The sequence below is a fragment of the Larus michahellis genome, chromosome 20, assembly GCF_964199755.1.
Source record: "Larus michahellis chromosome 20, bLarMic1.1, whole genome shotgun sequence".
NCBI classification, from domain to species: Eukaryota; Metazoa; Chordata; class Aves; order Charadriiformes; family Laridae; genus Larus; species Larus michahellis.
The window spans coordinates 5881997-5897469 of record NC_133915.1 but is presented as its reverse complement, the minus strand read 5'-3'; the positions used below and the strand labels follow the sequence as shown (position 1 = coordinate 5897469).

The window sequence follows — 15473 nt, the reverse complement described above, 5'->3', positions numbered from 1 at the left end:
CTAACCAAGACTGTTACTGATGGATCATAGAAAGGTTCAGGTTGGAAGGGACCTTAAAGCCCACCCAGTGCCACCCCCTGCCCTGGGCAGGGACACCTCCCACCAGCCCAGCTTGCTCCAAGCCCCGGCCAACCTGCCCTTGAACCCCTCCAGGCATGGGGCAGCCACAGCTTCTCTGGGCAACCTGGGCCAGGGGCTCACCCCCCTCACAGCAAACAATTCCTTCCCCAGATCTCATCTCAGTCTCCCCTCTGTCAGTGTAAAACCCTTCCCCCTCGTCCCATGGCTCCCCTCCCTGCTCCAGAGTCCCTCCCCAGCTTTCCTGGAGCCCCTTTAGGGCCTGGAAGGGGCTCCAAGGTCTCCCCGGAGCCTTCTCTTCTCCAGGCTGAACCCCCCCAGCTCTCTCAGCCTGTCCCCACAGCAGAGGGGCTCCAGCCCTCCCAGCATCTCCGTGTCCCTCCTCTGTCCCCGCTCCAACAGCTCCGTGTCCTTCTTGTGCTGAGGACTCCAGAGCTGGATGCACCACCACCGACCCACACATCCCTGACCCCCAGGCAGACCCCTTCCAGGGGAACAGCCCAAGGGTCCACCCCAAACCCAGCCACCCCCTCCAGAGCCAGGACAGAGCTTTTCTCGCAGGGGGACAGCAGTGGCCAACCATTTTTAAGTCTATACAAAGCCCAAGCCAAGCCCTGAGGATGAGGGGAGTCAGGGCACGAGGTTTATACGCCCACACGCCAGCCAAGCCCGACGCCAGCCCTCACCTCCCCGGGCTGCACCGGGGTGGCTGCAGCAGCCAGAGGGACCCGGTGGCCAGGGCCACCACGGCTGGCCCTGCCCAGGCACTTACCCGCCGGGTCCCAGGGATGGGTGAGCAGCTCCGAGGCAGAGCCTGGAGGTTTGAGGTTGCCGTGGAGATGGTTTCCTTGGAAGGAAGGGGGGGGGGGGAAAGAGGGACTGGGAATGAAATCACAGCCCAGGGAAGGGCCAAGCTCATCCCCTAAAGGGGCACAAAAATCATCAGGTGGGTTTTCATCCCACCACAACCTTCTTCAGCTGACCCACCAGCCCCAGGTCCTCACCTGGCTCTAATCCCCAACCTGCACTGACAGCTTCCCAGCTAATTAGGAAGGATGCGACCTAAACACTTATTTGCACTAGCCTGTCTTCTCCACAGCCTAATCCCTGCTGGATGAGGCATATGCAAAAAAACCCGCTGTCAGTTGGGAATAGCTATTACAACACATACCGTATCCTTATATAATGAAGTACCAGCACGCAGAGCGAACACGAGTAAGTGCTAGCACCACTGTCATTACGGAGAGAAAAAAGGCATCAGGCTTAACTAATTAGAAACATTAATGTATCGGGAATGATCTGGAGGTTTAGGGGCTAATGGCTCCGGTTCCCACGCTCCGAGATGGGCAAACCCCATAATTAAGAGCCCGGCTCCTGCGAACAGGCTCACGTGAGCAAGGCTTTTCTCATCGGAGTCAGGAGCGTGAGTCAGGATCACCAAAACGGGGGTTACATCCTCACATGCCATCGCAAAGTGTCAGGGACGGGGGGGGGAGGGGGGTGATAAGCCGGGGTCCCAGGGGAGCCACGCAGGGGGAATCGCAGCCCCCAGCAAGGCAGGGCCCAAGGACTGTTGTTAACCAAGATTCTCCTGATATCACACCCAAAGGTTCTCCACCATGGAAAGGTGGGTTTCTCACACTTCCCTTGGGAAGGTGAGAGCTTGGCTGAAAGCTTGGGAAGGGGGTGACAGGCAGAGGGACAGTGGCTTCGACCGGGACAGACACAGGGGTTCAAACGCCAGGAGAGCTGCAGACACGGCCAAGGGACTCTTCCTGCCAAAGAGACCCTCCCCGTGGTAAAACCACACAGTTTTGCCATTTATTTAAGCGTGAAAACAGCAAAGCTGGCACAGGGCTCGCCTTGCTGTGGCCCTGGCAGCTCAGACCCCCCGGCGTAGCAGAGGAGCATCGGAGCCCTGTGGTACCCAGCTCCCGCCGCGACTTTGTGCTGGTTACCCAAATAACAGCAAAAGCCTGAAACAGGACGAACGCCAGACTGACCCAACAGGGGCATTTTATTTTAAGACCGGAGGCCCTCACACAGAGGCAATATCAGCCACTTCCACCCGGAGACCTCCCGAGAGGATCAGCACAAAAGGGTTTGCCGACAGCCAAGGTGCAGAGGGATCCCCCAGGGATGCTCGGGAAGGAAAAACCCACGGGAGCCGCAATCGCTCTTGCGGCGTCCCCTGCAAGACGAACCCTGGCTTTCTCTCAAAAAGCTATTTGCAGGCTAATTGTCAAGATCCTATTTCTCCCGCTTCGGAGACGGAATTGCAGAGGCAGCGGGGAGCCCATGCAGTGAACGCCCATCCCCAGGGTATAAAACCCATGGGAAAGTTGTGCTGCCAGACAAGGGCTCCCGGGTGACGCTCCCGCAAGGTCAGAGGGGCACAAAGCCACCAGATTATTTGTTTTAGACACATGCACGGGACAGGGTGACCCAAGAGCTGGCAGCGCTGCTGGCGTTGCCTACACGAATACCCCAGGCTTGGCCAACCCACACAAGGGATGGGTAATTCCCAGCAGCATCCATCTCCTCGGGTCTGCCTGTGCCCGGAGCTCTCACAGCCGGGAGAAGGGATAAACCACCTGCCTGAGAGCCAGCACCCAGCGGCTTCCCCTCCGGAGAAGGATCGTCCCATGGGAAAACACACATCCCGTGGTGTCGAGGCAGGTAGGGAGCATGAGCCAGCCTCCTCTCCCAGCAACCCGGGTGTGTTTGCATCTCGCCTCTCCTGACTAAGCAGTGCAGGACTGCAGGAATCCCGTCCTTCCAGCTCCTGGGAAGCCTCCGGCACAGTGCCGCAGGTCCACAGCTGGGAGCTGGGGAAGATACATTCGTCCAGGATTTCCCCATGCACAGCAATGAGATCCTGCCCTCCACTTACGGATGCTTCACGTTTGGGTCCATTCCCCCCCCGCAAAAGCCATTAGTGAAAAAACTACCGTAAACCCCAACCCCTCCTGCTTCTCAGTTTTACCATTTCTGTGCAGACCAGGCACAGGTTTGCGTTGCTGGGCAGCAAACACCACCCTGGGGGGGGGGGGTTAATGATGCTCGGACCACATACTGCACACGCAACCCCTAAGTTTGCCCTGGCCTCTCCCCCTTCCCTCCAAATGCCAGGGGAAGGAGAGGAAGGAATTGCTTTCAAGCCACTGTTAATTCGGAGGATGGCTTGAAACAGCCCTGGCACAGAGCCACCTTTCCCCATGCCCCATCCTTGCACAGCCCCGGGAGGTTCCTAACTTCCAGCAGGAACCGACATTTAGGAAGAAAATCAAAGCTTTCAAAAGTGCCAAGTCCAACCAGTGGCTTTTGGATAGATTCGTTTGGTTAATCAGTGAGAGAAGTGATGATGTAAAACCCAAAGAAGCAAAATGCTGCCATCCCACCATCACTTCAGCTCACTGGGTGGAGATACAAATGCAAAATATATATATTTCCAGCAAACCAAGTCTGGTCCAAAAAGCTACTAAAAAACCTCTCACAGTTGGCAAAGCCCAGACACAGGTAAGGAAATCGCCATTGTCTATTGATACTAGAGATGAAAAGGCTCTTAGTAAAAGGAAACTACCTTAAAGGTGGGAAGGAAGGGAGAAATCTGGGGCTGGCTTTAACAACAAAGCACATGTGAAAGCCAAAGCGCCTGTGTTGGGAGCCAAGTTACACACATCAGCTGATCCATGGGGCCAGAAAATGTGTGGCTACGGAGGAAAGGAGAAGGTGGCTCATCTTGGGTGCTGCTGAGCCTGCTGGAGGAGAGCAGCTCGGTGGAAAGAGACCTGGGAGTCCTGGGGGACAACGGGATGACCATGAGCCAGCGATGGGCCCTGGTGGCCAAGAAGGCCAATGGCATCCTGGGGGGCATCCAGAAGAGCATGGCCAGCAGGTGGAGGGAGGTCATCCTCCCCCTCTGCTCTGCCCCAAGGAGGCCCCATCTGGAGCCCTGGGTCCAGTTCTGGGCTCCCCGGTTCCAGAAGGACAGGGAACGGCTGGAGAGGGGACAGCAAAGGGCCACCAAGAGGATGAGGGGACGGGAACATCTCTCTGATGGGGAAAGGCTGAGGGATTTGGGGCTCTTCAGTCTGGAAAAAAGCCGACTGAGGGGGGACCATATCAACGCTGATCAATACTTCAAGGGGGGTGTCAGGAGGACGGGGCCAGGCTCTTCTCAGTGGTGCCCGGGGACAGGACAAGGGGTAACAGGCACAAACTTGACCGTGGGAAGTTCCATCTCAAGACGAGGAGGAACTTCTGTGCTGTGAGGGTGGCAGAGCCCTGGCACAGGCTGCCCAGAGAGGTGGGGGAGTCTCCGTCTCTGGAGACATCCCAACCCCGCCTGGAGGCGTCCCTGTGCCACCTGCTCTGGGTGACCCTGCTCTGGCCGGGGGTGGGACGGGGTGATCTCCAGAGGTCCCTTCCCACCCCGGCCACTCTGGGATTCTGTGAGCCCCCCAGCCCAGCACATCACACTTTGGCAGCCCAATTCTTGATGCCTGCCTAAAGCCCCGTAAGCCGCTACCCAGGTCCCAAGCCGCGTGCCAGGGAGCACCAAGAGCATCAGGAGACAGCTCAGCCAAAAATCAAAGTGTTTGAAGGCTCCCCACAGCCACCAGCTGAACCCGAGAGGCTCTCAAAGCTTTCACATGACTGCAAAACCTCCAGCTCTGGTGCAGTTTATTTACTTAATGCTGGGTTTTAATGCCAAAACAAGTGTTTCCAGGACCGAGTTTCTCCATAAATGTTCACGAGAGGCTGGCTTTTTATTCTGACATGGGCCAAAAGCATATTGTTTGCGAGCTCTGGAATTTCCCACCCCAGCCGCTGGCTTCCTGTTGATGTTAGTTTAAGATTAACCAGTGCCATTTATAATCCACCTCAGTGTTTCTTCTGACTTCACCCCGCGCTAAAGTCCCCACGCCATAAAAACCTATTTTATTTCATGGCATCTTAAGTTTATCTCCATCCCACTTCATTAAGCAACCTCAGCTCTCCCCAGACATTAATTGCCTGCAGGGGCAGAGCAGGGAGGTGTCACTGGGCCCGAGTTTCCCCAGTCCCGTGACACAGGAAACCTGGCACTGGGGTGGGTTTTTTTCTTTTTTTTTTTTTTTTCTTTTCCCCCCTCCCAGTTTGTTTCAGGCTGCAGAAAAATTCTCACTCACCACTAAAATCCACTAGAAACTCTATCCCTTTCTGGCCACAGAGCCCAAACTGTTGCTTTGCTTTAACGGTCATGAAAGCGATGATTTCCTTTGCATGGCATGAGCAAACTCACATAGAAACCAATTCCTACAGAGTGAAAAACAGCTGAAAAATAAAGTATTTACGCTGTCAATACCCACCAGCGGGACCGTACAAGCAAAGGACTCAGCAGAGCCTCTGCAGCCAGGGGAATTCCCTCAATATTTGTCTTGCAGGAAGCCCGTTTTTCAGATATTTTTTTTCCACAGCAATCAGCAAAGGAAACAGAAAACCACATCCTCTCTCCCCATTCATAACCTGCTGCACCTCCAGCCGTGCCCTGGCCACCCTGTGCCTCTTATCTCCCCTCTTCACAGCCTGTCCCCACATTCCCCTCCTTGCGTGGCTAACGATTTCATTCCCAGCTTCGACCCAATGCCCACAAGGTCATCTTCACCTTGCCCCAGCCAACCTGCAGGGCAAGAGCTTTGCAAATTAAAAAGGGGAAAAAAAAAAAAAAGCACTTGGCCCAGAGCACGCCATAAATTCGCATCCGCGCTGATTTGTGGGGCCAGATCTCCTGCGTGGGGGGTTTTAAGGTTCTGGGGAGAGTTAAGTGGATTTAGGGGACATAACTTTATTCGGCTCAGGTGCTCTCCGGTTTTCCTGGGTCTGTCTACGTAAGTGACACGTAAGGACCAGGAGTTAAAGACCCGGGTTGTCACTGGGGAAGACAAAGCTGCCCAGCTGCAGCACCAGCCCTTGCACGTGTTACCCAATGAGATGAATATGAACCTGCTCAGGGGAGACGGATTACAGCACCAGCTGCATCACACGAGTGCAAGAGTTCGAGAGCTAAACCTGTATTTCTAGGTCTCCACAGCATAAGTGAGATGCTTGGGCAAAACACCCCCCCCTCCCCCCCGAGCAGACCCCTGTGAGCCCACAGGCCGAAAGAGCGGAGCTTTGTGTTTCGCAAAAGCTTGGTGTGCAGATAGACGGTGCAGCCCGAGAGACAAACAGGGAGGGATTTGGGGCTTTTCTTTTTTCCCCTGCCAAAGCCCCAGGTCTGAACTCTCACCCCTGCCTGCCCCATTTTCCTGGCAGGCGGCTGCGGCCGGTCAAGCTGGATTAAATGCCACTGCCAGCAGTGGAGAAAGTCCTGAGGGACCAAGGGGAAAGGGTCAGAGCCTCAAAAGGGGGTTTGGAGCTGCAACACGGCATCAGGGAGGGGGTGCATGATGCTTTTCACCCTCCAAAGTTGCCAACACCTTGCAGGCTCCCGCACTCGTATCGCAACAGGAGAAGATGCAGCGCAGCACAAACGGAGCAGCAGGGCAGACCCGGGGCTGCCGTGAACCCCCAAAGCAGAGACAGCCCCCACCTGCCCCCCCCAGGCACCCTGCACCCGCCTCTGCCTCAGCTGGGCACCACAGGAGCACTCGGGAATATTCAATATTTGCCAGGCAGTGAACACACAGCTGGGTGCAGTCATAGAATGGTTTGGGTTGGAAGGGACATTTAAAGCCCACCCAGTGCCACCCCCTGCCCTGGGCAGGGACACCTCCCACCACCCCAGGTTGCTCCAAGCCCCGTCCAACCTGGCCTTGAACCCCTCCAGGGATGGGGCAGCCACAGCTTCTCTGGGCAACCTGGGCCAGGGGCTCACTGCCCTCATGGTGAAAAATTTCTTCCCAATATCCAATCTAACTCCCCCCACTTCCAGTTTGAAGCCATCACGCCTCCTCCTATCACTACGTGCCCCTGTGAGAAGTCCCCCGAGCCCAGCAGCAGCCCACAGAGCCACCCCTGCACTGCAGCGCAGAGGGATCACCCCGTCTCCTGCCAGCCCTGTCCCATCCCAAACCTCAGCTCCAGCAGCACCGTGAGCAGGAAGATGTTTCAGCCCCTGACACCTCCCTGAGCCCCAGCACTGGCCCAGGCACGCTGCAGGAGACACAGCAGCACCTTCACCCCCGGGGCCACCCGCCCCCACACCCCAGCCAAACCCCGTGGGTGCTGCCCCATCCATCATCTCCTCTCCTGCAGCAGCATCTGGCAGCCTGGAGCTGGTTGGCACCTTTTGGGAACGATCAGTGGCCAGCTGCAGTATGCACAGCAGAGCCTGCGGGGGGTGACCTTGGCGGCCAGCATCGCAGGGAGCCGGGAGGTTGCACGCTTGGAGGCTGGATGCGCATCCAGCTCCTGCCAGAGCCCACCCCACCACGGCAGGCACCTTGTGACTGCTCCTGCCGGAGCTGCAGCTCTTTCCGGGGAAGGTCTTCTATTTTGGGAAGAATGTTTTCATTTGGCCTATATTAAGCACATACGTTTCGCAGTCACAAGGCAGGAGCCTCCTTCCCCTTCAGCGCCGGCAGCTCCGCAGCTTGGCAGCTCCCGGCTCCCAGCGGTGCTGGCACACACGCAGCCCAGCCCGCAGCTCACCGGGGCTCTGCCCCATGCAGTTACCTCCCTCCAGCCACACACTTGCTGAGAGGCTGCTGCGACCCACCAGGGAGCTGCTCAGCACCTCTTCACATTTCTGGCTCAAGCTCCAGCATTAAATCACAGAATGGTTTGGGTTGGAAGGGACCTTAAAGCCCACCCAGTGCCACCCCCTGCCCTGGGCAGGGACACCTCCCACCAGCCCAGGTTGCTCCAAGCCCCGGCCAACCTGCCCTTGAACCCCTCCAGGGATGGGGCAGCCACAGCTTCTCTGGGCAACCTGGGCCAGGGGCTCACCCCCCTCACAGCAAACAATTCCTTCCCCAGATCTCATCTCAATCTCCCCTCTGTCAGCGTAAAACCCTTCCCCCTCGTCCCATGGCTCCCCTCCCTGCTCCAGAGTCCCTCCCCAGCTTTCCTGGAGCCCCTTTAGGGACTGGAAGGGGCTCTGAGGCCTCCTTGGAGCCTTCTCTTCTCCAGGCTGAACCCCCCCAGCTCTCTCAGCCTGTCCCCACAGCAGAGGGGCTCCAGCCCTCCCAGCATCTCCGGGGCCTCCTCCGTCCCTGCTCCAACAGGTCCTCAGTGTATCAGGGGGGCTGAAGCATTGGAGCAGGTCCTTAAGGACCCTCCCCTGCCCCAAAAGGGCCACCAAGCCTTGCTGCAAACACCAACATGCAACCGCCTCATGGAGGTAAAAGCATTGAGAAACCCCCAGGTGTGGCCTCTGCTCAGCCTCCCACCCCTGCTCCCCAGGGACTCTGCATGGGCAGGGTACGGCGCAGGCACTGGGTTAAGGAGGGGTCACCCCCCAGCCAGGCACTTTCACCTTTATCCCCTCCTTTCCCCCCCTTCTCCTGGATGCTGCAGCCAGGCAAGAAGGTGCGTCCCTGCCCCGTGCCTGGTGGATGCCTTAGTTGTGATTACAGCCCTTTAGGGATGACAGCAAAAAAAAATAATAAACAAACACCCGTTCCCCGGTCCTTCCCTGGTCCTTGCCATCTCACCCGGCCGGGCTGGGTGATGCTCGTGGGAAAGCCCTGGGGCAGGAGGTTAATGAGGAGCTGGGGGATGAGGAAGCAGCATCCTTCGCTCTGACTCAGGTCAGGCTGAGCCTGGCCCCACCAGTCGCCCCATCAAGGTGCAATGGGCTGGTGGGACCCGGCTTTTTCACCCACCCTGCTGCCCCCCCACCCTCCCCCAGCCAGCAGGACCTATGTGGAATTTAGGCCGGCTGAGCAGGGATGTCTATAAATAGCACCGTTTCATATTCAGCCTGCATGTGGCTCTTCCCCAGTTTATTTTCTCCCTCTTCCCGCAGCTCTCCGCAGCCCGAGATGAAGGGGATCACAGGCTGGACCCTTCGTTCAAAACAAAGCAGGGAGATGGACCAGTTAAACTGGTCCAAATCCCCAATGTCGATGCACTTATACCAGATTAACCTTCGCATCAACAGACAACCAAATCACACTAAACTGGCTTAAGCCTTCCTTAAATGGGTTTAACTGGTCTGCCACAGGGGGGCTCGTACAGGTTTAATGAGCTCGGCTGAGTCCCACCAACGGTGCTCTCCCTGCGAGCCCTCGGCCCCCATCACAGCTCCATGCAGGGGGTGGCCCCAGGCCCCCCCAAAGCTGGTTTGTGGAAGGAGAGGAGGGCACCCAGAGTTCGGAGGGAAGCCCCTGAGCACAAGTACCTTTTCCAGAAGGTTTTTCCAGCTTCCTGCTCTCCAAGCATTCACTCCCAGAACCTTTGCATCCTGGCTGTGAAGGGGGTGACCCCTATTTACTGCTCCCCCCCACACCGGCAGGGCTACCAGAGCCCTTACACCCCAACAAACCAACCAGCTGCAAAACAAGAGGGGAAAACAGCCTGACGCCCCCCACAACACACGGCAAGCCAGCCAGAAACCCCTTCCCCTTTTCCACCTACCCCTCCTTACACCACCAGTATCCCCAGTCCCGCAGCAGCGGAGGAGCTCCTGCGCCCAGCCAGGTCTGGCAGAGCCCCAGGCGGCTCCTTGGCAGGGCTGAGCCCTGGAGCTGGGTCAGAGGCCGAGCAGGGGGGGGACAGTTTGCAAAGGCAAAGGCTGGCACCCCCCCGGGGATGACCCTCCCGGCTGGGACATGAACTCACACCACAATTTGCAGAGCCCAGGGCCATTTGGAGGATGCTCCGAGATGCACGGAGCAGCCGGCTGCGAACCAGGGAGCATTTTCCTTGTGCCCTGACCCAGCAAAACAGGAGATGATTTTTCATTTAGTACCTGCCACAAAATTAAGCATAAAAATTCCCCTCCCTTCCCTTCCCAGCTCAGAGCTCCATCTCCAGCGAGAACACGCCACATGTGAGTAAGCCCCAGGTGCCAGCCACGCACAGCAGCAGAGGTGCCCGGGGCACAACAGCATCTCAATTAAAAGGCGAGGCAAGACCTGCACCAGCAAAAAAAAAAAAAAATAATAAAATAAACACCCTGCATGTGCTGAGCAGCACGTTCCTGCCTGTTATCGGGGAAATCAGTACCTGCAGCCAGCATTCTCCAGAGGCGCTCCAGTCCCTCCAAGAAGAACAGCCTGAGCAGAAATGGTTGAGAGCCAGGGGCTTCTCCTGGCTCTTTTTAAGCCCGATGGACACCTGCAGCCCATCAGCCCATTAGCTGCCTCCTTTCCCATTGACTCACCAGCTGGTCCCACTGAGTCACCCCTTCCAACCACCTCTCCTTTCCGTGGCCCACGGCCATTTCGCCGGTCCCTTGGTTCCCATTGACTCACCGCCGCTTATCCGAAGCTCTCCCTGCCCTTTCCATTCCCATCCCGGTCACTTCTGGTCACTGTGAGTCCCCCCCCCAGTCCTGGTACCCACCTTCCTCCTCACCAGCACCCCGTCATCAGCATCCCCGATGAGCTGCAAGGAGCATCCTGGGGAGGGACCAGCAGCTCGTGGCCCCCAAAAGCCTCCCCCAACCTGTGCAGAAATGCCATTGCCAACCCTGAGGATGCAGGGAGTATTTATTTTTCCAGCGGAAAGGATTCCCCCCACATTTCTCACCCCGGCTGGCATTTTCCGTGTGTTTTATTCCACAGCCCATGTGGGAGAAATAGCAAGTGATTTGCAGAATTTAGGTGTAATCAAGGGCTCAAACATATTCCTTCACGCTTCCCGTCCATCCCTCCGTCCAGGTTCATTTTCTCCAGCTGCAATAATGGGAAGCATTTAGGAATGAGCCTGCAAGGCTTGGGAAGCATAGGGAAAAGGGATTTTGGGAAGCATAGGGAAATGGGATTTTTGGAAGCGTAGGGAAATGGGATTTTCGGGAGCGGGGAGGCGCGGATCCTGGCGCGTGCCGTGCCGCCGGCGCACCCAGAGCCGGGCTGAACGGCTCCGAGTGGAAAATTCCTGTCGGTTGAGCACGGATTGTGGTTCAACAGGTTTTAGTCCCAGCCCCTTTATTTGTGTCAGGGCAAAAACTCATCCCTAGGGCATTTGTTTGGATCACATGGGCGAGCATATAAAAATGGGTCCTACCTGTCCAGGCCAGTTAGCACCTTGGGAAAGCGAAGGCAGCTGCTGGACCGGAGGGGAGAAACGCGGGACGGTGCAGAGCCGGTGCAAGCAGGTAACCGCGACGGCTGCCCGGAGCAAATTTAACCCCTATTTTTTCCCCAGGGCTTTGCCAGGGCCAGTCCCAGTAGCCACGCTGGGGTATGGCGACGCTGAGGGCTTTTCCCCCGTGCCGGGGAGCTGCGGGGGGTTGGAGGGGGATGCAAAGGGGTGTGAAGGTTGAAGGTTTGGAAATGGGTCGGTGGGTTGCACTGGAACGGAGGCAATTTGTGCCACAGGAGTGGCTTTAAGTGCCACCACGGGCCGTTTCCAGCCTGTTGGGCTGTGGGCTGGTGCAGAGCCTCCACAGCGGGTGACGCTCGCAGCTCTTGGTTCCCTCCTTGCCCCTTCGCTCCCCTTCCAGCTGTGGAGAATTGGGCTGCCGGCCCCCGACGGGGCTCCGCCGGGCGCGTTGGTGGCAATCGGGGTTTAAGGAGTAGCCCGTGGCCAGTGCGGGTAGAGAGGAGAGCCCTTGGCCAGAGCCACGCGCGAGAAGACACCGAGGTTGGGGGGGCGAGGAGTCCTCCAGCGTGGGACGGATGCCACCCTGCTGTCCCACGGGAACGCAGCGGATAAAACCAGTGACTCTCCACGGCTGCTGTTTGCTGCTTCAATATGGGGTGTTGACGGCTCCTTGGCAGGGTGTTGGGAAGTCCACGAAGCCACCTGGTGCTGCTGTCACCTCCCTGGCCATCCCCTGCTGCCTGCGGGGCGACAGGCAGCACGGTTTGACCGGGAGCCGTTGGGGTAGGAAGTGGTTTTGGGGGCCGAGGTGCCGTTTCACAAGCAAAAGCACGAGGCACGGCCGTTCTCCCAGGGGCCACCACTTGCCACCGGGCTACACAGCTGGGAAAAAGGGTGATGCTCCCCCCTCACCCACCCATGAGCTTCTGCCGGGGGCTCTGGGACCCCAGAAGTTTTCTCCTTACCCAGCGTTGCTCCTTCCCCTCCCTCTGCTCACCGTCCCTCCTGGAGACAGTTGCTTAGAGACGGACTCCTTGCTCTTTGATTTTTTAATTAATTTTTTCTTTTTTTTTTTAAACGTGGAGATATTCAGGACCCCACAGAGCCCCCCACCCCAGACCATGCTCCGTGCCGGGTGCTGGCTGCTGGGGACAAGACCCAACAGGTTCCACGTTCCCCTTCTCGCTGAGCATCCGTCCCCGAGCTGCGGCAAACCACGCAGCCACCCACCCCGCACCCATCGCACCTCCCCGGGTGTCACATGGGAATTAATTCCTTGGGGTTTTTTGCTCGGGGGGGTTATTTTCCTCCCCTGATGAAGGCCCTGGGCTCGTTGACAACGCTACCAGCCTATTTTTCGCCCTCCTCTCCCTAGCAAGAGAACCAGGAGGAAAAGGGAAAGAGAGAAGCCACAGGATGCGCCGTTATAAGAGGAACTTTCCCCAAATAGAAGCTTTTTGCAGTTTTTTCACGAGGCGTCAGCAGCTCTTAATACTGTATGAAGCTGTGAATACTGCATGAAGCCGCCGGCCAGTGGGGAGCCTGTAAATGTCTGGAGCTGCAGCTTCACCCCTCCCCGAGCACAGGGCCGGCCGTACATACCCAAAATCCAGCTGGGATGGAGGGGAAAAGCCGCTGGAAGAGCAGCCTTAGCTATAATTTCATATCAGCAGCGCTTTCTGCATCAAGCAGGGCGGTGAATCCAATATATCCCAGCTGGAGGGTGCAGAAATCCTGCACGCTGTGGACCGAGACCTTGAATTTTGCCCTGACCTGGTTTTCAGCTGCCAAAGATCCGGCGGGAGAGCCCCAGATGTTCATTAGCTCTCCACGGGGATAAAGGGAGGGACGCTTTGCTGGTAGAATACGTTGCGTTTTACAGGAGTACATGGCTCCTGCTGGGTTTAAATATTTATAAACCCAGTGATGAATCCCTGAAATTCTGCAGTGGTGTGGATGGCAGGATGAGTTATCAGCCGCGGCGTATCAGGTGGCTGTATTTCAGGGCTGGGAGACGGGATCCGGCTGCGCACGCAGTGAATTCCAAGGCGCCCCGATCTCCTGGCTCAGAGATACCCCCTGCTGCTCTGGCAGGACAGGGGATGGAAGATGCAGAAATGCTCTTTTTGCTTGTTTTAGACTTTCCCCTCTGGTATCGGCTCTTTTCTGGACTCTCCTTCCCAGTCCGCTCCCCGCCAGTGCGGTGGCACATCCCATAGTGCCATCTCCAGTGGCACAAGGGTCCCTTTGCCCCCATCGCGGTTGGGTTGGACTTTGCCTTTTTGCAAAGTGCTGCTTGGAGGCTGGGTCCAAATGGATATTCAGCTCATAAAACCCATTTTTCTGGGCTGTGGCCTCCCTGTCTGGCCGGTGAGGGAAGGCTGAGCCCTCCCAGTCCTGCGGCGGGGCTGGGGAGCCCACCTGGAGCTTCCCTGAGCAAGGAGACCCCTTGGAGCATCCCCTGGGAAGAAAAGCTGCGGGATTTGGGGGTTTCAGGGCAGCGAAATGGAGGGGTGACTCTAATTGCTCTTCCCAGCGAAGGACCCAGCACTGCTCCGGGTCTCCAAAACCTACTCCCTGGTAGAAGCCAGGCTTCTGCTGGTTTTGCCAGGAGCGGAGCCCGGGCTGGACTCTGCTCCAGCCTGACGTGTGCTGGCAGCTTTGATCCGGTGCCGGCGGCAGGAGGGGACATCCCTGCTGCCCTGCCTCCCTCCGCAGCTCACAGCAGGGGAGTGCTGCTCAAAGCAAACCTGCCGGCGGGCTCGGTGGCCTGCTGGCCACCCTAGGAGCCAGCCACTTGCCCGCAGGGAAGGCTCCTAGCCCAAGGGTAAGGCGCTTGGAGAAGGGGGGTGGTAGGTGACCACCCTGGAGGCTGTCACTGGGACACCCAGCTTTGGTGAAAGGGGTGGGTGTTGCATATATCTGTATATCTCCATCTATATATCTCCCCCCTGGGGTGAAGGTGGCGGCGTGGGGACAGCAGGGCTGGCAGCGAGATGTCGGGACGGCGGGCAGAGCCGCTCGGTAGATGGGGGACAGCCCTCTCTGCCCGTGCAAGGCCACTCCTTGGCCATGCACTTGGCCACTTGCCTTCCCAAAGGCTTTCTGTCCCCGGCGTAGGGGGGTGCCACCATCCAGGAGGTGGCTTTAGGTTCTTAGGGGTGTTTTCACAGAGCCTTACCACCCTCTCCTTTCAGAGACTGCCAAGAGAAAGCGATGGAAAGCCCAGGGAAAGGCAGCCCCGCCGGGAAGATGACTGCCATGGCTCACAGCCTGTAAGTACCCTCCCACCGCCACGCCGGCTCCTCCAGCCTCCCCGTGCTGGCACATTTCCTCCAGCCACTTTCTCCAGGGAACTTTGCTCTTTGCTCCCCTCCAACACGCACCGTCCCCACGGCGTCTCTTTTCCACACACACCCCCCGTCGGATAAGGTGGAAAACTGGTGGCAGGGCTTAGGGAAAGGCAGATCGCCGGTGGTGGGGGGCTGCGGGAACGCGTGGTCCGGGGCTGCCGGAGGGTGTCGGGGTGTCTCCCCGCTGCAAATCTGCATTTGCCGGGGTGCTGCCGGCGAGGGATGCATTGCCTTGGTCTGTCACAGCCCTTCAGCCCTCTGCAAGGTGAATAATGGCTGAGCTCAGATTTATTTGGGGGTGAGGGCGGGGGGCACGGGTGGGCAGAGCTGGGAAGGCTGCAGAGCGTTGGCTGGCTGCTCCGAGGAGCGAGAGGCGAAGGGGTTTGCATCCCTGTATCCATGTTTCCCCCCGCAAGATGCGGGAGCAGCAGGGCAACCCCCGGCCCCCATCAAGGCTGGGCAGAGGTGCAGGAAGCACCTCGAAACGCTCCTGGAATTAAAGTCATAAAGTTTACAGGGGAGGGCACGGCCGGAGCAATGTCCGCTGGTGTCTGCGGTATCTGGGGAGCTTCTTCATTCCTTGCCGGGGAGGGGGAGACGGAGGGAGGAGGATGCTACGGGGTGAAAACGGGTGCCAGAGGTACGAGCTCACAGTTTGACCCGCAGTGCTCGGCCATTGGGTTTGGAGCTCTTTGCCTGGGTGATTACGGAGCCAGGCAGATGGGAGCCCTTTGGGACCAGTTCAAGAGGCTTAAATCAGAGAGAGACGTGGGAGCAGAGAGCAAACGGCCTTTTAATTACAGCCCTGCCGGGGGCAGCGGTGCTGAGGGAGGGCAGATGTCG

The 15473-nt window shown here is 57.9% G+C and overlaps 1 protein-coding gene across 6 annotated transcripts in view; it reads right to left on the bottom strand.

The window, feature by feature from the left end:
- PEBP4 (phosphatidylethanolamine binding protein 4) overlaps positions 1-10303 on the bottom strand; it is a 95658-nt gene extending 85355 nt beyond the window's left edge. Inside the window, exons 1-2 of one of the 6 annotated variants that reach the window (XM_074563441.1) lie at positions 1083-1215; positions 851-925 (exon numbers count right to left, since the gene is read on the bottom strand). Coding sequence is in view for 3 of the 6 variants with exons in the window: in XM_074563438.1 (XP_074419539.1) it covers positions 851-997 (147 nt within the window). In the remaining 3 variants the exon portion in view is untranslated. Of the gene's footprint in view, positions 1-850; positions 1216-9645; positions 9731-10236 lie in introns of those variants that run through there. The other 5 variants (XM_074563437.1, XM_074563440.1, XM_074563438.1 and 2 more) reach the window with 5 other exon arrangements.
- Positions 10304-15473: the final 5170 nt, after the last annotated feature.